Source organism: Lonchura striata, chromosome 31, assembly GCF_050655825.1.
Source record: "Lonchura striata isolate lonStrDom1 chromosome 31, ASM5065582v1, whole genome shotgun sequence".
NCBI classification, from domain to species: domain Eukaryota; kingdom Metazoa; phylum Chordata; class Aves; order Passeriformes; family Estrildidae; genus Lonchura; species Lonchura striata.
The window spans coordinates 5876097-5895738 of record NC_140733.1 but is presented as its reverse complement, the minus strand read 5'-3'; the positions used below and the strand labels follow the sequence as shown (position 1 = coordinate 5895738).

The 19642-nt window shown below is 64.0% G+C and overlaps 2 protein-coding genes and 2 long non-coding RNA genes across 4 annotated transcripts; 2 read left to right on the top strand and 2 right to left on the bottom strand.

Moving 5' to 3' along the window:
- Positions 1–771: 771 nt before the first annotated feature.
- Positions 772–11003, top strand: SYN1 (synapsin I). The gene is made up of 13 exons (XM_085563514.1): positions 772–975; positions 1912–1969; positions 2745–2827; positions 3977–4130; positions 4737–4826; positions 5841–5903; positions 6335–6477; positions 7108–7176; positions 8106–8208; positions 9199–9336; positions 9418–9481; positions 9884–10760; positions 10840–11003. The coding sequence occupies exons 1-13, from the start codon at positions 806–808 to the stop codon at positions 10910–10912; spliced, it is 2085 nt and encodes a 694-aa protein (XP_085419640.1). The 5' UTR covers positions 772–805; the 3' UTR covers positions 10913–11003.
- LOC146764787 (uncharacterized) lies at positions 10961–11391 on the bottom strand. Its single transcript, XR_014950514.1, has 2 exons — positions 11165–11391; positions 10961–11122 (listed from the first exon to the last, which is right to left on the bottom strand). It is a non-coding gene; the product is annotated as an uncharacterized LOC146764787 (long non-coding RNA).
- A 439-nt stretch (positions 11392–11830) lies between these two features.
- Positions 11831–13496, bottom strand: LOC146764786 (uncharacterized). The gene is made up of 2 exons (XR_014950516.1): positions 12361–13496; positions 11831–12226 (listed from the first exon to the last, which is right to left on the bottom strand). It is a non-coding gene; the product is annotated as an uncharacterized LOC146764786 (long non-coding RNA).
- Positions 13497–13559: 63 nt separating this feature from the next.
- On the top strand, positions 13560–19464 carry UXT (ubiquitously expressed prefoldin like chaperone). The gene is made up of 6 exons (XM_077789742.2): positions 13560–13639; positions 15231–15312; positions 16006–16070; positions 16916–17023; positions 18079–18142; positions 19014–19464. Exons 1-6 carry the CDS (start codon positions 13569–13571, stop codon positions 19065–19067), a joined length of 444 nt encoding a protein of 147 aa, XP_077645868.2. The 5' UTR covers positions 13560–13568; the 3' UTR covers positions 19068–19464.
- Positions 19465–19642: the final 178 nt, after the last annotated feature.

The window sequence follows — 19642 nt, the reverse complement described above, 5'->3', positions numbered from 1 at the left end:
AGCCCCCTCCCCAGGGACCCCTCCCCTATATCCGCATCCCCCAGGGACCCCTCCCCTATAGCCCCAGACCCCAGAGACCCCTCCCCAGGGACCCCTCCCCTATATCCGCATCCCCATAGACCCCTCCCCTATAGCTCCATCCCTTAGAGACCCCTCCCCTATATCCGCATCCCCTATAGACCCCTCCCCTATATTTTCATCCCCTATAGACCCTTCCCCTATAGCCCCAGAGCCCAGAGACCCCTCCCCATCCCCGGCAGACCCCTCCCCAGAGTCCCCTCCCCTATAGCCCCTTCCCCTATAGCCCCCTCCCCTATAAGGCCGGGCCTCCCCCCCCATTAGAGCAGCGTTTCCCGGGGCCCCCTCCCCCCAAAAACCCCCTCCCCCCCAAAAACCCCCTTCCCCCAAAAACCCCCTCCCCCCAAAAAACCCCTCCCCAAAACCCCCCTCCCCCCAAAAACCCCCTCCCCAAAAACCCCCTCCCCAAAAATCCCCTCCCCAAAAAACCCTCCCCCAAAAACCCCCTCCCCAAAAACCCCCTCCCCAAAAACCCCCTCCCCCCAAAAACCCCCTCCCCCCAAAAACCCCCTCCCCAAAAACCCCCTCCCCAAAAAACCCCTCCCCCCCAAGCCCCCTCCCCCACCTGTGGGATTTTCCCCACCCCCCCCCATAGCGCTGCCCCCCCTCCCCAGCCCCTGAACCCCCCCCTCCCCCCTCAGGACCCCCCAAATTCCCCCAGGACCCCCAAAGTGACCCCCAGGTGACCTCAGGACCCCCCCAGGTGCCCCCCCCCCCAAATTTTGGGATGGAATTCCTGCGGCGCCGCCTCTCGGACGGGAATTTCCTGGCGGGGGGGGGGATGGGGGGGATGGGGGGGGACCCCCCCTCAGTGGGGGGAGGGGCGGGGAGACCCCCCCGGACCCCTCCCCCCACGGCGCCGCTGCTGCTCGTGATCGCCCCCCCCGGCACGGACTGGTAGGTACGGGGACCCCCCCCAAAATCACAAACCCCCTCGTGGGACCCCTCAAATCCTCATGGGACCCTCCCCAAAATTCCCCTCGTGGGACCCCCCCCAAAATCCCCCTCGTGGGACCCCCCCAAAATCCCCCTTGTGGGACCCCCCCCAAATCCTCATGGACCCCCCCCAAAACCCCATCATGGGACCCCCCCAAATCCTCATGGGACCCTCCCCAAAATCCCCCTCGTGGGACCCCCCCAAAATCCTTATGGGACCCCCCAAAATCCCCCTCGTGGGACTCCCCCCAAAAAAACCCTCGTGGGACCCCCCCCAAAATCCTTATGGGACCCCCCAAAACCCCCATCGTGGGACCCCCCCCAAAAAAACCCTCGTGGGATCCCCCCCAAAATCATGGGACCCCCCCCCCCAAAATCCTCTTTGTGGGACCCCCCCCCCCAAAACTCCCTCCGGACCCCCCCCAAAATCCCATCCTGGGACCCCCTCCAAATTCTCTTCACCTTGGGACCCCCCGAAATCCCCCTCGTGGGACTCCCCCCAAAATTCTTATGGGACCCCCCCCCAAAATCCCCCTCGGGACCCCCCCAAATCCCCATCATGGGCCCCCCCATAATCCTCATGGGACTCCCCAAAATCCTCATGGCCCCCCCCCTTCTAATTCCCAATAATGGGGACCCCCCCCCAAATTTCGATCCTGGGACCCCCCCCAAATTTCCCCCCCCCCAACCCTGGGACCCCCAAATCTTCTTTGGGACCCCCCGGCTCTGGGGAGGGGGCGAATTTTGGGGGGGGTCTCAGATATTTGGGCAGGGGAGGTGTCAGATTTTTTGGGGGGGGTCTCAGATTTTTGGGGCCACATGTGGAGCTTTAATTTGGGTGGGGGATGGAAATTTTTTTTGGGGGGGTCTCTCCAATTTTGGGGTCCCCCCCCCCAGGGTGAAACCCTTCAAGGGCAAATCCGTGCACGGGGACGTGGAGCTGAGGGTGGAGCAGGTGAGTTTTGGGGACCCCCCCCTTGAATTTTGGGGTCCCCCCTAAAAATTCGGGGCCTCCCCTCTCTAATATTGGGACCACACCCCCCAAAAAATAAAAAATTTGGGGTCTCTCAATATTTTGGGGTTCCTACTGATTTTGATGTGCGAATTTTGGGGTCACCCCTAAAATTTGGGGTCTTTGGGTCCATCCCAGGTTTTGGGGTTCCCCCTCGGTTTCGGGGTTCGGGTTGGTTTTGGGGGGATTTTGGGAGATTTTGGGGGTTCTGGATTTGGGATTTCCCTGGATTTTGGGGCCTGGCCCGAATTTTGGGGTGCTCTGAACCTCCTGCTCCTCCCCAGTTTTGGGGTTCAAGTTTAGGGAGGATTTGGGGTCCCCTGAGGGAAATTTTGGGGTCCCCTGAGAGAAATTTTGGGGTCCTTTGAGGGAAACTTTGAGCTGCCCCAAAAAATCATTTCTGGCCTCAATTCAAAGATTTTTGGGGTCCATTGGAGATTTTTGGGGTTTGATTTCCTAAACCCCCAAACTCTTCCAACCAATCCGGGAGGTTCAGGACAAATTTTTGGGGGTGAACAGCCAAAATTTTGGGGGTGCCCTCTTAAATTTTAGGGAATTCTGAACCTCCCTCCTCGCGTTTGAATTTTGACTAAAAATCTCTTTTTTCCACCCGACTCGGGGCTCCAGCTTTGGGGCGGGGCTGAGGGGTCCCGGGGAGGTTTTGGGGGGCCCCGGGCGGTTTTTGGGGTGTCCCCCCCTGGATTTTGGGGTCCCCCAGGCCCAGTTCTCGGAGCTCTCCTTGGCCGCCTCCACCCACGGCGCCCTCAGCGTCACCATCGCCCCCCCCCGGGGGGGCTCCAGGTACGATTTTGGGGTCCCCCCCCTTTTTTTGGGGTCCCCTCCCGAATTTTGGGGTGCTGGGTGCGCCCCCTCTCAATTTTGGGGCTGAATTTGGGGTCCTTTCCTTTCTTTTGGGGTGGAATTTGGGGTCTCCTCCTTTCTTTTGGGGTGGAATTTGGGGTTCCCTCGTTAATTTTGGGGTTCCCCCCTCAATTTTTGGGCAGAATTTGGGGTCCTCTCCTCAATTTAGGATTGAATTTGGGGTTCCTCCGCCTTTTTTTGGGGTCTCCTCCCTTATTTTGGGGTGGAATTTGGGGTAATTTCCTTGATTTTGGGGGGGTAAAATTGGGGTGCTGGGTCTTCCCCCCTCAATTTGGGGCTGAATTTGGGGTTCTCTCCCTTTTGGGGTGGAATTTGGGGTCCCCTCCTGAATTTTGGGGTGAAATTTGGGGTTCGCTCCTCAATTTAGGGCAGAATTTGGGGTTACCTCTTTATTTTGGGGCAGAATTTGGGGTCCCCTCCTGAATTTTGGGGTGAAATTTGGGGTTCCCCCTCCTTTTTGGGCCGGAATTTGGGGTTCCCTCCTAATTTTGGGGTGCTGGGTCTTGTCCTCTCGTTTTTGGGGTTCCCTGCTCAATTTTGGGGTTCTGGGGTGTGACTTTGGGGGTTCAAAGGGAGATTTGGGGGGGCTTGAGGAGGATTTTGGGGCGTTTGGAGCAGGGCCAGCCTCACATTTTGGGGGTGCAGGAAGAGATTTGGGGGTTTGGGGCACAAATTTTGGGGGGGGGGGGCGGACGGACTTCACCCCTAAATTCAGGCTGACAAACCAAAATTTTTTGGGAAAAAAAAAAATCTCATTTTTCGCACGGATTTTTAATCATTATTTCAACTTTAGGGATTGGATTTTGAGGTGGGGGAGGCGGGCGGAATTTTGGGGGGGGGGTGGGGTCGGTTTTGGGGGGCACAAATTCCGAATTTTTGGGGTGCGGTGGGAGATGATTTCACCCCCCAAATCCAAGCTGAAAAACCCAAACTTTGGGGGTAAAACCTCATTTTTCGCACGGATTTTTAATCATTATTTAAACTTTAGGGGCTGAATTTTGAGGTGGGGGTTTCGGGGGGGGTGTCGGGGGAATTTTGGGGACCCCCTGACCCCCCGGCCCCCCCCAGGAAGGTGCGCCCCGATTTTGTGCTGCTGCGGGAGGAGCCCGAGGGCGGCGCGGGCGGCGCCCCCCGGCGGCTGCTGGTGGGATTGCACCTGGGGGGGGTCCCGGGCAGCGACCCCCTCCCCACGGCCTACGGCTTCAGCCACGGGCCCTGCCTGGTGCGGGGGCACTGGGGGCACTGGGAGGGACTGGGAGGGACTGGGAGGGGATTTGGGGGGACTGGGAGGGACTGGGAGGGGATTTGGGGGAACTGGGGGGGACTGGGAGGGGATTTGGGGGGACTGGGAGAGGATTTGGGGGGACTGGGAGGGACTGGGAGGGGATTGGGGGGGACTGGGAGGGACTGGGAGGGACTGGGGGGGACTGGGAGGGACTGGGGGGGACTGGGAGGGGATTTGGGGGGGACTGGGAGGGACTGGGAGAGGATTTGGGGGGGACTGGGAGGGGATTTGGGGGGACTGGGAGGGGATTTGGGGGGACTGGGAGGGACTGGGGGGAACTGGGAGGGGATTTGGGGGGGACTGGGAGGGACTGGGAGGGGATTTGGGGGGGACTGGGAGGGACTGGGGGGGACTGGGAGGGGATTTGGGGGGACTGGAAGGGACTGGGGGGGACTGGGAGGGGATTTGGGGGGGACTGGGAGGGACTGGGGGGGACTGGGAGGGGATTTGGGGGGACTGGGAGGGACTGGGAGCGATACTGGGGAGCACTGGGAGCACTGGGCAGGGCGCTTGGCCGACCCTTGACCTTCCCAGTGCTCCCAGTTTGCCCAGTTGGCTCGGCTGCAGAGGGAACTGGGCCATGAGGCCTTTCCACTGGTGCCCCAGCGCTTCTGCAACCGGCCCCGGGGACTGGTGAGCACTGGGGGGGACTGGGGGGACTGGGGGGAACTGGGAGGGACTGGGAGGGACTGGGAGGGACTGGGAGGGAACTGGGAGGGACTGGGAGGGACTGGGAGGGACTGGGAGGGAACTGGGAGGGACTGGGGGGAACTGGGAGGGACTGGGAGGGACTGGGGGGGACTGGGAGGGAACTGGGAATGTTGTCACTGGTGTCTAACTGGTCTCTAACTGGTGTCACTGGTCTCTAACTGGTGTCACTGGTGTCTAACTGGTTTCTAACTGGTGTCACTGGTCTCTAACTGGTGTCACTGGTCTCTAACTGGTGTCACTGGTGTCTAACTGGTTTCTAACTGGTGTCACTGGTCTCTAACTGGTGTCACTGGTCTCTAACTGGTCTCTAACTGGTGTCACTGGTCTCTAACTGGTGTCACTGGTCTCTAACTGGTCTCTAACTGGTGTCACTGGTGTCTAACTGGTTTCTAACTGGTGTCACTGGTTTCTAACCGGTGTCACTGGTCCCTAACTGGTCTCTAACTGGTGTCACTGGTCTCTAACTGGTCTCTAACTGGTGTCACTGGTCTCTAACTGGTGTCACTGGTGTCTAACTGGTCTCTAACTGGTGTCACTGGTCTCTAACTGGTGTCACTGGTGTCTAACTGGTTTCTAACTGGTGTCACTGGTTTCTAACCGGTGTCACTGGTCCCTAACTGGTCTCTAACTGGTGTCACTGGTTTCTAACTGGTTTCTAACTGGTGTCACTGGTCTCTAACTGGTCCCTAACTGGTGTCACTGGTCTCTAACTGGTGTCACTGGTCTCTAACTGGTGTCACTGGTCCCTAACTGGTCTCTAACTGGTGTCACTGGTCTCTAACTGGTGTCACTGGTGTCTAACTGGTGTCACTGGTGTCTAACTGGTCTCTAACTGGTGTCACTGGTCTCTAACTGGTCCCTAACTGGTGTCACTGGTCTCTAACTGGTGTCACTGGTCTCTAACTGGTCCCTAACTGGTGTCACTGGTGTTCCCAGCTGACCGCCCCCACCTTCCCCATGACGGTGACGCTCAGCCCCGCCCCCGCCGGGGTGGGACAGGTGAGGGGGCGGGGCCTCTGTGGGCGTGGCTCGGTGCGTGGCTCAGTGGGTGTGGTCAATGTGTCTCACCTGTCCCTCACCTGTCCCCATCTCACCTGTCCTCATGTCACCTGTCCCCTCAATCTCACCTGTCCCTCACCTGTCCCCATCTCACCTGTCCCTCACCTGTCCCCTCAATCTCACCTGTCCCCACCTGTCCCCACCTGTCCCCACAATCTCCTGTCCCCACCTGTCCCCTCAATCTCACCTATCCCCACCTGTCCCCTCAATCTCGCCTGTCTCTCACCTGTCTCTCACCTGTCCCCTCAATCTCACCTGTCCCCTCAATCTCACCTGTCCCCTCAATCTCACCTGTCCCCTCAATCTCACCTGTCCCCACCTGTCCCCTCAATCTCACCTGTCCCCTCAATCTCACCTGTGCCCCCGTCCAGGTGCGCGTGGGCTCCCCGCAGGCGCTGGGCGCGGTGGCGGCCGCCATGGGCGGGGCCCGGGCGGGGGCGCTGCTGGGCGGGGACCCCGTGGGCACCGAGCGGCTGCGGGTGCAGAGGATCGGGGACCAGTACAGGGCCCTGCGGTGAGACTGGGGGCACTGGGAGGGACTGGGAGGGACTGGGAGGGGATTGGGGGTCACTGGGAGGGACTGGGTGGAGATTGGGGGGACTGGGAGGGAACTGGGACAAACTGGGAGGGACTGGGGAGGGATTATGGGGGACTGGGAAGGGATTGGGGGTCACTGGGAGGGAACTGGGGGGGACTGGGAAGGGATTGAGAGGACTGGGACGAACTGGGAGGGACTGGGAGGGAACTGGTACAAACTGGGACGGACTGGGAAGGGATTGGGGGTCACTGGGGGGAACTGGGGTGGACTGGGAAGGGACTGAGAGGACTGGGACGAACTGGGAGGGACTGGGAGGGAACTGGTACAAACTGGGACGGACTGGGAAGGGATTGGGGGGAACTGGGGTGGACTGGGAAGAACTGGGAGGTGGTTGGAGGGAACTGGGCCAAACTGGGAAGGGATTCGGGGGCACTGGGAGCACTGGTGGCATTCATTCTGGGGGCGGGGCTTGGACCTGTGGGCGTGGCCTGGGCGGGGTTTGGGGGAGGGGCCTGGCGCGTTTTGGGGCGGGGTCTCAGCGCGGGGGGCGGGGCCATGGGGGGCCCGGGGGGGTTGGGGGTCCCCGCTGACCCCGGCTCCCCCCAGGTGGTCCCTGGGGGGCGGGGCCGCGGCGGGGGAGGGGCCGCAGGTGGAGCCGGTGGCGCTCAGCCCCAGGTGAGTGCGAGGGGGCGGGGCCGGGAGGGGCTCGGGGGCGGGGCTACATGGAAAGGGGCGTGGCCACCAAAGGGGGCGTGACCGCAAACGTTGATTGGCCACTAAAAGGGGCGTGACCACCAAAGGGGCGTGACCGCAAACGTTGATTGGCCACTAAAAGGGGCGTGGCCACCAAAGGGGCATGACCGCAAACGGTGATTGGACACTAAAAGGGGCGTGGCCATCAAAAGGGGGCGTGACCACCAAAAGGCGTGGCTATCAAAGGGGGCGTGGCCACAAACGGTGATTGGCCACTAAAAGGGGCGTGGCCATCAAAGGGGCGTGGCCATCAAAAGGGGGCGTGACCACCAAAAAGGCGTGGCCATCAAAGGGGGCGTGGCCACAAACGGTGATTGGCCACTAAAAGGGGCGTGGTCATCAAAAAGGGGCGTGGCCCTGAGATCCCCTTGTGGTTGGAGCAGGGCTTTAGTGGGCGTGGCCATCTAGAAAGGGGCGTGGCTTTGCACAGGGTGGAGCCGGTGAAAAGGGGCGTGGCCAGGGCGGTGGGCGTGGCCACGACGAGGGGGTGGCTATGGAGATGGGCGTGGCCGTTGAATGGGCGTGGCCACGATGGTGGGCGTGGCCATGTCGGTGGGCGTGTCCAGGGTGGTTGGCGTGTCCAGTGTGGTGGGCGTGTCCAGGGTGACGGGCGTGTCCAGGGTGGTGGGCGTGTCCACGGGAGGGGCGTGGCCATGTCGGGGCGTGACCATGTCGGTGGGCGTGGCCATGTCGGTGGGCGTGGCCATGTCGATGGGCGTGTCCAGGGTGGTGGGCGTGTCCAGGGTGGTGGGCGTGGCCCTGGCGGTGGGCGTGGCCCTGGCGATGGGCGTGGCCCTGGCGGTGGGCGTGGCCCTGGCGGTGGGCGTGGCCTAAGCCCCTTCCCTTCGCAGGCACCGGGCGTGGGTGGACGCCTGCGCCGGCCTCTTCGGGGGCGTCGACATCTGCGGGGTGGAGGCGCTGCGGGAGCCCGACGGGCAGGAGCACATCGTGCAGGTGAGCACAGCTGGGCACAGCTGGGCACAGCTGGCACACCTGGGCACAGCTGGGGGCAGAGCTGGGTACACCTGGAGCACCCCTGGGTACACCCGGGTATAGCTGGGACACCCCTGGGGTGTTCTGGGCACACCTGGGCACAGCTGGGGGGCACCTGGAGAACACCTGGGCACACCTGGGGACAGGTGAGGGCGCCCAGGTGTAGCTGGGGCATACCTGGGCTCACCGGGGGCACACCTGTGGGCAGCTGGGCTCACCTGGGGACACCTGGGGACCCCTGAGAAAATTTGGGCACGGCTGGGGCTCACCTGGGCACACCTGGGGACACACCTGGGAACAGCTGGGGGCCACGTGGGCATGCCTGGGCACACCTGGGCACAGCTTGAACACACCTGGGGCACACCTGGGTACACCTGGGCGCATCTGGCCACAATCTGGGGCTCACCTGGGGCACACCTGGGGCACACATTGGGCACCTGGGGCACATCTGGGGCACACTTTGGGCACCTGGGGCACATCTGGGGCTCACCTGGGGCACATCTGGGGCACACTTTGGGCACCTGGGGCACACCTGGGGCACACTTTGGGCACCTGGGGCACACCTGGGGCACACCTGGGGCACTCTCTTTGGGCACCTGGGGCTCACATGGGGCACACCTGGGGCTCACCTGGGGCACTCTTTGGGCACCTGGGGCTCACCTGCGGCACACTTTGGGCACCTGGGGCACACCTGGGGCTCACCAGGGGCACAATTCGGGCACCTGGGGCACACCTGGGGCTCACCTGGGGCTCACATGGGGCACCTGTGGCACACTTGGGGCTCACCTGTGGCACACTTCGGGCACCTGGGGCACACTTTGGGCACCTGGGGCACACCTGGGGCGCACCTGGGGCTCACCTGTGGCACACTTCGGGCACCTGGGGCTCACCTGGGGCACACCTGGGGCACCTGTGGCACACCTGAGCCCCGCCCGGCCGTGCCCCCCGCAGGTGCTGGGCTCGTGGCTGCCACTGCTGGGCCCGGGCGCGGCCGAGGACCAGGCGCAGATCGTGGAGCTGGTGCTGGAGCGGATGCGGGAGGAGCTGCCCCGCCCCCGCAGCCCCTCCCCCGCCCGGCCACGCCCACAGGTACCCGCCCCTCCCCCACCCCCCCCTCCACGTGCCCCCCGGACCCCTCCCCAAAATTGAGCCCCGCCCTCCTTCCTGCAGGTGTCGGCGACATCGGGGACCCCCCGGCCGGGGACCCCCCCCCAGCAGAGACCCCAGCCCCAGGGTGAGTGACCCCGCCCCCCACCCCAAAAAAAGGGGCGGGGCCTCCTTCCCCTCCCCCGCCCCAAAAAATCCTCGGAGCTGTCAAAAACCCGGGGGAGCCTCCAGAATTCGGGGATTTGCGTCCTGGAATTGTTCAGGATTTGTTTTTGCTCAAAATGTGACAATTTCCACTAAAAAGGGGGAAAATCGGGGGTTCCCCAAAAATCCTCCCCAGGTTTGCCCCAAATCCTAAAAGTCAAAATCATTCCTAAAAATTCTCCCAGACGTGCAAATTTTGGGGAGCTCCTCCCTCCCCGGGGATGCCCTTCCAGGGCTGCCCCGCCCCAAATTTGGGGGTTTTGCCCCAAATTGGGGCTGTCCCTGCCTCAGGCCCCGCCCCCTCAGGTGTTTCTCTCCCTTCCAGGTGCGCCGCCCCCGTCCGGCCCCGCCCAGCCCCGCCCCCAGCCGCAGGGGCAGCCCCGCCCACAAATGGGAGGAGCTTCGGCCCGCCCCGCCCAGCCCCGCCCACAAACCCCGCCCAGCCCTGCTCAGCCCCGCCCACTAACCCCGCCCGGCTCGCCACAGCCACACCCGCAAGCCCCGCCCACCGCGCAGCCACGCCCACAAGCCACGCCCACTGCGCAGCCACGCCCACAAGCCACGCCCACCGCGCAGCCCCGCCCACAAGCCCCGCCCACCTCTCAGCCACGCCCACAAGCCACGCCCACCGCCCAGCCACGCCCACCCCTGGCTGCCTCGGCAGCTCAGCCCCGCCCACCCAGCCCGCAGCCCCGCCCACCGACCTCGCCCACGTCTCAGCCCCGCCCTCAAGCCCCGCCCACCGCACAGCCACGCCCACCCGGCCCAGCCGCGTCCCCTCAGCCCCGCCCACAAGCCCCGCCCACCTCTGCCCCTCAGCCCCGCCCCCCGGGCATGGCGACGTCACCCCAGCCCCGCCCCCAAGCCCCGCCCACCTCCCCTCAGCCACGCCCACAAGGACCGCCATCACCTCAGCCCCGCCCACAAGCCCCGCCCACTTCGCAGCCCCGCCCTCAAGCCACGCCCACCTCCTCTCAGCCACGCCCCCAAGCCCCGCCCACCTCGCCCCATCCCCGCCTCCAGCGCTCCCCCTCAGTTCCTCAGCCCCGCCCCCCCGGACCCCAGGCCCCGCCCACTCCCGCCTCGCCCCGCCCCCCCGGCCCCCAGGCCCCGCCCACCACCCGCCAGCCCCGCCCCCAGGCCCCGCCCCTCGCCCCCAAACCGGCGCTGGCCCCCAAACCGGGCGGGGCCCCTCCCCCCAGGTAAGTGGGTGGGGCTGGGGGGGAGGGGCGAGGGGCGAGGCCACGCCCCCTCCCCCCCCTGAACCCCCAAATTCCGCAGCCCCGCCCCCGAGCAGGGCCCCCCCGAGAGCCTGCGGGCGCTGCGGCAGAGCTTCGCCAGCCTCTTCGAGTGACCCCGACACCGGGACCCCAAAATACCGGGGGGACCCCAAAATACCCGGGGGGAACCAGAAATACCCGGGGGGAACCAGAAATACCCGGGGGGTACCCCAAAAATACCGGGGGGACCCCAAAATACCCGGGGGGACCCCAAAAATACCGGGGGGGACCCCAATAATACCTGGGGGGGACTGCAGAAATACCCGGGGGGACCCCAAAAATACCTTGGGAACCCAAAAATCCCACCCGGGGGACCCCAAAAATACCTGGGGGGACCCCCTGGTGTTCAGGACCCCCCAAAATCCCCCCAGGGATCCCCAAATTCCCCCCAGGATCCCTCAGAATCTGCCCAGGATCCCCCAAAATCCCCCCAGGGATCTTCAAAGTCCTCCCGGGGGTGCCAGGACTTCAGCACCCCCCCCAAATCCCCCCAGGACCCCCCAAAATCCCCCCGGGACCCCCCAAATCCACCCAGGATCTCAAAATCCGCGCGGGAACCCCCCCAAATCCACCCAGGATCCCAAAATCCCTTTCAGGACCCCCCCAAATCCACCCAGGATCCCAAAATCCCCCCGGGGACCCCCCCAAATCAACCCAGGATCCCAAAATCCCCCCCGGGACCCCTCAAATCCCCTCAGCACCCCCCAAAATCCCCCAGGGACCCCGCAAAATTCCCCCAGGATACCAAAATCCCCCCCAGGACCCCCCCAAATCCCCTCAGGATCCCCCAAAATCCCCCTGGGGATCCCCAAAATCCCCCCGGGGATCCCCAAAATCTCCTGGGGATCCCCAAATCCCCCCCAGGACCCCCCGAAATCCCCCAGGACCCCCCAAATCCCCCTGGGGACCCCCCAAAATCCCCCGGGGATCCCCTCCCCCCCCGCTCTGTGTTTGCCAATCCCCTGCCCCCGCCCCCCCAAATTGAGGGGGGGTCTCTCCGCGCGTGCTCGTGAGTGTGTAAGCCCCGCCCCCCGCTTGGCCACGCCCCCTAGGCCACGCCCCGCTTAGCCCCGCCCCTTTCCGCCCGCGTGGGCGGGGCCAATAAATCCCCGAGCTGCTGGCGCTGGGTGGCTCCGGTGGGGGGGGACCGGGGGACCCCAAAATTTGGGGAGATGGGGTGGGGGAGGCCCCTGGGGCACACCTGGGCACACCTGGGCACACTGGGGCACAGCTGGGCACACTTGGGCACACCTGGGGACACCTCAGACATAGCTGGGCACACCTGGGGCACATCTGGAGAGTGCTGGGCACACCTGGGGCACAGCTGGGGAACACTCGGGGACACCTGGGCATACCTCAGACACACCTGAGGGCAACCCTGGGCACACCTGGGGATGCCTGAGGGCACAGCTGGAGAGTGCTGGGGCACACCTGGGCACACCTGGAGGTACCCGGGCACATCTGGGGACGCTCAGGGACACCTGGGGAGTGCTGGGCACACCTGGGGCACACCTGGGCACACCTGGGGGTGCCTGAGGGCACAGCTGGGGCACACCTGGAGAGTGCCGGGGCACACCTGGGCACACCTGGAGGTACCCGGGCACATCTGGGGACACTCGGGGACACCTGGGGAGTGCTGGGCACACCTGGAGCACACCTGGGCACACCTGGGGACACCCGGGCACACCTGAGGGCGACCCTGGGCACACCTGGGGGTACCTGAGGGCACAGCTGGAGAGTGCTGGGGCACACCTGGGCACACCTGGGGGTACCCGGGCACATCTGGGGACACTCGGGGACACCTGGGGAGTGCTGGGCACACCTGGAGCACACCTGGGCACACCTGGGGACACCTGGGGACACCCGGGCACACGTGGGGCACACCTGGGGCATAGCTGTGGGTGCCTGAGGACACAGCTGGGCACACTTCGGGACACCTGAGCACAGCTGGACACACCTGGGCACACTTGGACACATATGGGGCACACCTGGGCACACATGGGTCACACTTGGGGCACAAATGGGGCACACCTGGGCACACTTGGGCACACCTGGGGACACCTCAGACATAGCTGGGCACACCTGGAGAGTGCCGGGGCACACCTGGGCACACCTGGAGGTACCCGGGCACATCTGGGGACACTCAGGGACACCTGGGGAGTGCTGGGCACACCTGGGGCACACTTGGGCACACCTGGAGCACACCTGGGCACACCTGGGGACACCTGGGGACACCCGGGCACACGTGGGGCACACCTGGGGCATAGCTGTGGGTGCCTGAGGACACAGCTGGGCACACTTTGGGACACCTGGGCACAGCTGGGGCACACCTGGACACACCTGGGGGTACCCGGGCTCACCTGGGTGCCCTTGAGGACAGCTGGGCACACCTGGGGCACACCTGGGCCACACTTGAGCACACATGGGGCACACCTGGGCCACACTTGGGCACACCTGGGCCACACCTGGGGCACACCTGGGGACACCTGGGCACACCTGGGGCAGGCTCGGGGCACACCTGGGGCACACCCGGGGCAGGCTCGGGCTGGGGTGGGGGGCACAGGTCGCGGCGCTCCGGCTGCTCTCCCGCCGATTGCGCGGCGGCCATGTCGCGACATAGGGGCGGGGTTGGGGTAGGTGGCGGGGGGGAGCCCGGGTCCTCCCGGCCGCCAGGGGGCGCCCGGCGGCGCGCGGCGGTGACGCAGTTCCGGCGCCGCCGTCAGAGGCGGCATGGCGGCGGCGGCGGGGAAGGCGCAGCGCTACGAGGCGTTCGTCAGCGACGTCCTGCAGCGGGACCTCAGGTGGGAGGCGGCGTGTCGCGACATCACCGCGACATCACCGCGACACCGCCGCGACATCGCCGCGACATCGCCGCGACATCACCGCGACATCACCGCGACATCACCGCGGGGCTGCGGCCGCGCCCCCCCCGCCCCGACCCCGCTCATTCATCAAACCCGCGCGCCGCGGCCACGCCCATTCCGCGGCCACGCCCATTCCGCGGCCACGCCCCCCGCGGGGTCGGCGCCCTGGCCACGCCCCCTCCCCATTAACGCCGCACTGCGGATTTCCCGCGCGCCCTGGCCACGCCCGCGCGCGCCCTGGCCACGCCCACGCGCGCCCTGGCCACGCCCATCTAAGGGTCAGGGCGGGATTTCGTTTCGCCTCGAGGCCACGCCCATTCTGAAGCCACGCCCGCAAGTCAACCCCACTTATTCACCGTGAGGCCACGCCCATTTCGTGGCCACACCCTCATCAGCCCCACCCATTCATGATGATGCCACGCCCATTTTATGGCCACGCCCTTGCATAAATATTTTCCATTCAGCTTGAGGCCACGCCCATTTTATGGCCACGCCCTTGCATAAATAATTTCAATTCAGCTTGAGGCCACGCCCACTTTATGGCCACGCCCTTGCATAAATAATTTCCACTCAGCTTGAGGCCACGCCCATTTTATGGCCACGCCCTTGCATAAATAATTTCAATTCAGCTTGAGGCCACGCCCATTTTATGGCCACGCCCTTGCATAAATAATTTCCATTCTGCTTGAGGCCACGCCCATTTTATGGCCACGCCCTTGCATAAATCCTCGCCTTTTTTGAGGCCACGCCTATTTCACATCCACACCCCGCATAAACCCCACCTATTCACCTCTAGGCCACGCCCATTTTTTGACCACGCCCTCACATCAACCCCAATCAGTCACCTTGAGGCCACACCCATTTTGTGGCCACGCCCTCATCAGCCCCACCCATTCACAATGATGCCACGCCCATTTAATGGCCACACCCTTGCATGAATAATTTCCATTCAGCTTGAGGCCACGCCCATTTTATGGCCACGCCCCCACACCAACCCCAATCAGTCACCTTGAGGCTCCGCCCATTTCATAACCACGCCTTGGCATAAATTTTGTCTTTCGCTTTGTGGCCACGCCCATTTTTTGGCCATGCCCCCACATCAACCCCAGCCATTCACCTCCAGGCCACGCCCATTTTGGGGCCACGCCCTCATCAGCCCTACCCATTCACAATTATGCCACGACCATTTTACGATCACGCCCTTGCATAAATAATTTCCATTCAGCTTGAGGCCACGCCCATTTTATGGCCATGCCTTTGCATAAATTTTGCCTTTCGCTTTGAGGCCACGCCCATTTTTGGCCACACCCCCATCAACCCCACCCATTCACCACGAAGCCACGCCCATTCATGACCACACCCCTCCACATGATGACCACGCCCATTCACAAAAACCACGCCCACTCCCCCGCCCACCATTAACCTCGCGGCGCGGCCACGCCCACCCACCGCGAGGCCACGCCCCCTCCTCCCGGCGAGGCCCCGCCCCCCGGGCGAGGCCCCGCCCCCTGAGCAGCGCCCCCCGCAGGCGGGTGCAGGAGCAGCGCGACGCCGTCTTCGAGCAGCAGGCGCAGGTGCTGCAGCTGCGCGCCGCCCTCGCCCGCCTGCAGGTGCGGGGGGCGTGGCCTGGGGAGGGGCCTGGATGGGAATTTGGGGGGCTTGGAGGGGGTTTTAGGGGGGTACCGGGGTGTTTCCGGGAGGGTGCGGGGGATTTCTGGGAGCCTCGTGGGGAGTTTTGGGGGGAACTGGGGAATATCGGGGGGATTTAGGGGTTATTGGGGGTCCTGTGGGGGAATTGAGGAATATCGGGGGGATTTAGGGGTTATGGGGGGTCCTCTGGGGGAATTGGGGAATATCGGGGGGATTTAGGGGTTATTGGGGGTCCTGTGTGGGAATTCGGGAATATCGGGGGGATTTAGGGGTTATTGAGGGTCCTGTGAGGGAATTGGGGGATATCGGGGGGATTTAGGGGTTATGGGGGGTCCTGTGAGGGAATTGGGGAATATCGGGGGGATTTAGGGGTTATTGGGGGTCTTGGGGGGAATTGGGGAATATCGGGGGGATTTAGGGGTTATTGGGGGTCCTGTGGGGGAATTGGGGGATCTTGAGGGCGGTATCAGGGGGATTTAGGGGTCATTGAGGGTCTTGTGAGGGAGGGACTGGGGGTCTCTGGGGAGATTTGGGGTCCCCAGTGGTGTTTGGGGGTTGGGATTTGGGGTCCCTGGGGGTGTTTGGGGTTCTCCAGGCGTGTTTGGGGCTCTCTGTGTGACCCCGGGGGTCCCGGGGGGTTTTGGGGTCCCCAGGACGTTGACGCCCCCCTGCACACCCAGGTGGATCTCGGCTGCAATTTCTTCGTCAGTGCTGAAGTGTGAGTGGGGCTGGCACCCCGAAAACCTCCTCGGACCCCCAAAAACCTCCTCAGACCCCCAAAAACCTCCTCAGACCCCCAAAAACATCCTCAGAACCCCCGAAAACCTCCTCAGACCCCCAAAAACCTTCTAAGACCCCCCAAAACCCTCCTCAGACCCCCCAAAAACTTCCTCAGACACCCCAAAAGTCTCCTCAGACTCCCAAAAACCTCCTGAGAACCCCAAAAAAACACCTCAGACCCTCCAAAAACCTGCTCAGAACCCGAAAAACCTCCTCAGAACCCCAAAAACCTTCTCAGACTCCCAAAAAACCTTCTCAGACCCCCCCAAAAACCTCCTCAGACCCTCCGAAAACTTCCTCAGACACTGAAAAACCTCCTCAGCCCCCCCAAAAACCTTTTCAGAGCGCAAAAAACCTCCTCAGACCCCCTAAACCTCCTCAGACCCCCCAAAAACCTCCTCAGACACCCCAAAAGTCTCCTCAGACTCTCCAAAAGTCTCCTCAGACCCCCAAAAACCTTTTCAGACCCCCCCAAAAACCTTTTCAGACCCCCAAAAACCTCCTCAGAACCCCCGAAAACCATCTCTGACCCCCAAAATCCACTGCAGGAACCCCAAAACTCCCCTGAGTCCCCCCAGAACTCCCCAGGCCCAACCTGGGCACCTTTGAGACCCCGATCCCCTTTAAAGAAAACTCCCAATTCCCCCCGGAGTTCCCCCTGAGATCCCAAACCCTCCCCAGGGAGCCCCTAAATCCCCAAAATTGGATTCCTTTGAGCCTCCACCACCCCTGGGACCCCCCCAAAACCCCTCGGGGTGCCCCCCTGACCCCTTTTCCCCCCAGCCCGGACCCCCGGCGCGTTTTCGTGGCTCTGGGCTTCGGCTTCTTCGTGGAGCTGACGCTGCCCGAGGCCCTGCGGCACCTGGAGCGCCGCAGCTCGCTCCTGCAGAGGTGAGGCGGCCCGGCCACGCCCCCGGCCACGCCCCCAGACCCTGGACACGCCCCCAGACCCTGGACACGCCCCCGGCCACGCCCCCAGACCCTGGACACGCCCCCATACCCTGGTCACGCCCCCCTGCCACACCCACAGACCCTGGCCACGCCCCCGACCACACCCCCAGACCCTGGCCACGCCCCCAGACCCTGGCCACGCCCCCAGACCCTGGCCACGCCCCCAGACCCTGGCCACGCCCCCAGACACTGGCCACGCCCCCAGACCCTGGCCACGCCCCCAGACACTGGTCACGCCCCCAGACCCTGGCCACGCCCCCAGACACTGGCCACGCCCCCAGACCCTGGCCACGCCCCCAGACACTGGTCACGCCCCCAGACCCTGGTCACGCCCCCAGACACTGGCCACGCCCCCAGACCCTGGCCACGCCCCCAGACACTGGTCACGCCCCCAGACCCTGGTCACGCCCCCTGGCACACCCACTGACCTTGGCCACGCCCCCGGCCACGCCCCGTGGTGCTGGGTGTTGGGCCTTGGTCACTCCGCCTTGGTCACGCCCCTTTTTAGGCCACGCCCATCGAGACCACACCCATTGAGGCCACGCCCACCCAGCGCCACGCCCCAATCCCGTTGTATTTGGGTTGGAAGGGGCCCACGCCCATTTTGACCATGCCCACTTAGGCCACGCCCCCCATTCCCATGGATTTTGGGGTGGGAGGAGATGCCCACGCCCCCTTAGGCCACGCCCACCCAGGCCACGCCCTCTTACGCTCACCTGTGCTCACAGGTGGCCCCAGATGGGCAAACCACGCCCCCTTAGGCCACGCCCACACTATAAAAGGTAATCACCTCCCCGCCCCGTGGCCAAAAAAGGCGTGGCCTCCCGCAGGACACGCCCACGCCACCCAGGCCACGCCCACCCCACAACAGGAAGGCACGTCCCCATCCTGATGATAGAAAGGGCGTGGTTTTGCCATGTCAATCATCAGGCCACACCCACTCGGGCGACCCCACCCTTCCCAAGCCCCTCCCACCTAAGCCCCGCCCCCCGCAGGCTCAGCGAATCCCTGACGCGCGACGGGGCCAAGATCCGCGCCCACATCCGCCTGGTGCTGGAGGTAACCACGCCCCCCTGAATGGCCACGCCCCCTCCTGCAAGCCGCGCCCCCTCCTGCAAACCACGCCCCCTCCTGTATGGCCACGCCCCCTCTCTGCGGACCATGCCCCCTCCTGCAACCCACACCCCCTACTTCATGGCCATGCCCCTCCCTGCATGGCCACGCCCCTTCCCTGCACGGCCACGCCCCCTCTTGCAAGCCACGCCCCCTACCTCATGGCCACGCCTCTTCCCGGTGGGCCACGCCCCCTCATATAGGCCACGCCCCTTCCCGTATGGCCACGCCCCCCACTGTGGGCCACGCTCCCTCCCTGCATGGCCTGCCCCTCCTGTAAGACACGCCCCTTCCTGTATGGCCACGCCCCCACTGTGGGCCACGCCCCCTCTCGCCATGGCCCCGCCCCTCCTGTAAGCCACGCCCCTTCCTGTATGGCCACGCCCCCCACTGTGGGCCACTCCCCCTCCTGTGGGCCACTCCCCCTCCTGTGGGCCACGCCCCTGAATGGCCACGCCCCCTTTCTGTATGGCCCCGCCCCCTCCTGTGGGCCACACCTCATCCTGTGGGTCACGCCCCCTCTCTTTCAGGCCACGCCCCTCCCTGCATGGCCACGCCCCCTGACCGACCACATCCCCTGACTGGCCACGCCCCTCCCCGCGGGCCACACCCCCTCCCTGTATGGCCACGCCCTCTCCTGTGGGCCACTCTCCCCTCCCTAGGCCCCGCCCCCTCTCCAGGCCCCTCCCCTTTTCCAGGCCCCGCCCCCTCTCCAGGCCCCGCCCCTCTCCAGCCCCCTCACCTTCTCCAGGCCCCGCCCCCTCTCCAGGCCCCGCCCCCTCTCCAGGCCCCGCCCCCAGCTCTGCCCCTCCCCCAGGGCCTGCGGGAGCTGCAGGGGCTGCAGGAGCCCCCCGGGACCTCGGAGCCCTGAGCGCGACGCCGGGAGGGACCGGGGTGTAAAACCGGAGTAAAACGGAGTTATTTACACCGTGGAGTAACTTGGGTGTAAAACGGGAGTAAAACGGAGTTTGTACACCTTGGAGTGACCTGTGTGTGTAAAAAGGGAGTGAAATTGAGTTATTTACACCGTGGAGTGACCTGGGTGTAAAACGGGAGTAAAACGGAGTTTGTACACCGGGAGTGACCTGGGTGTAAAATGGGAGTAAAACGGAGTTTGTACACCTGGGAGTGACCTGGGTGTGTAAAACGGGAGTAAAATGGAATTTTTGCACTAGGGAGTGACTTGTGTGTAGAACAGGAGTAAAACGGACTTTTTACACCTGGGAGTGACACATGTGTAAAACCGGAATAAAATGGAGTTTTTTACACCGTGGAGTGATGTGTGTGTGAAACAGGAGTAAAATGGAGTTAGTACACCTGGGAGTGAATTGTGTGCAAAACACAAATCGAATGGAGTTTTTACACCGTGGAGTAACCTGTGCGTAAAGGTGGAATAAATCAGGGTTTTACACCTGGGAGTGACGTGTGTGTAAAGCTGGAGTAAAG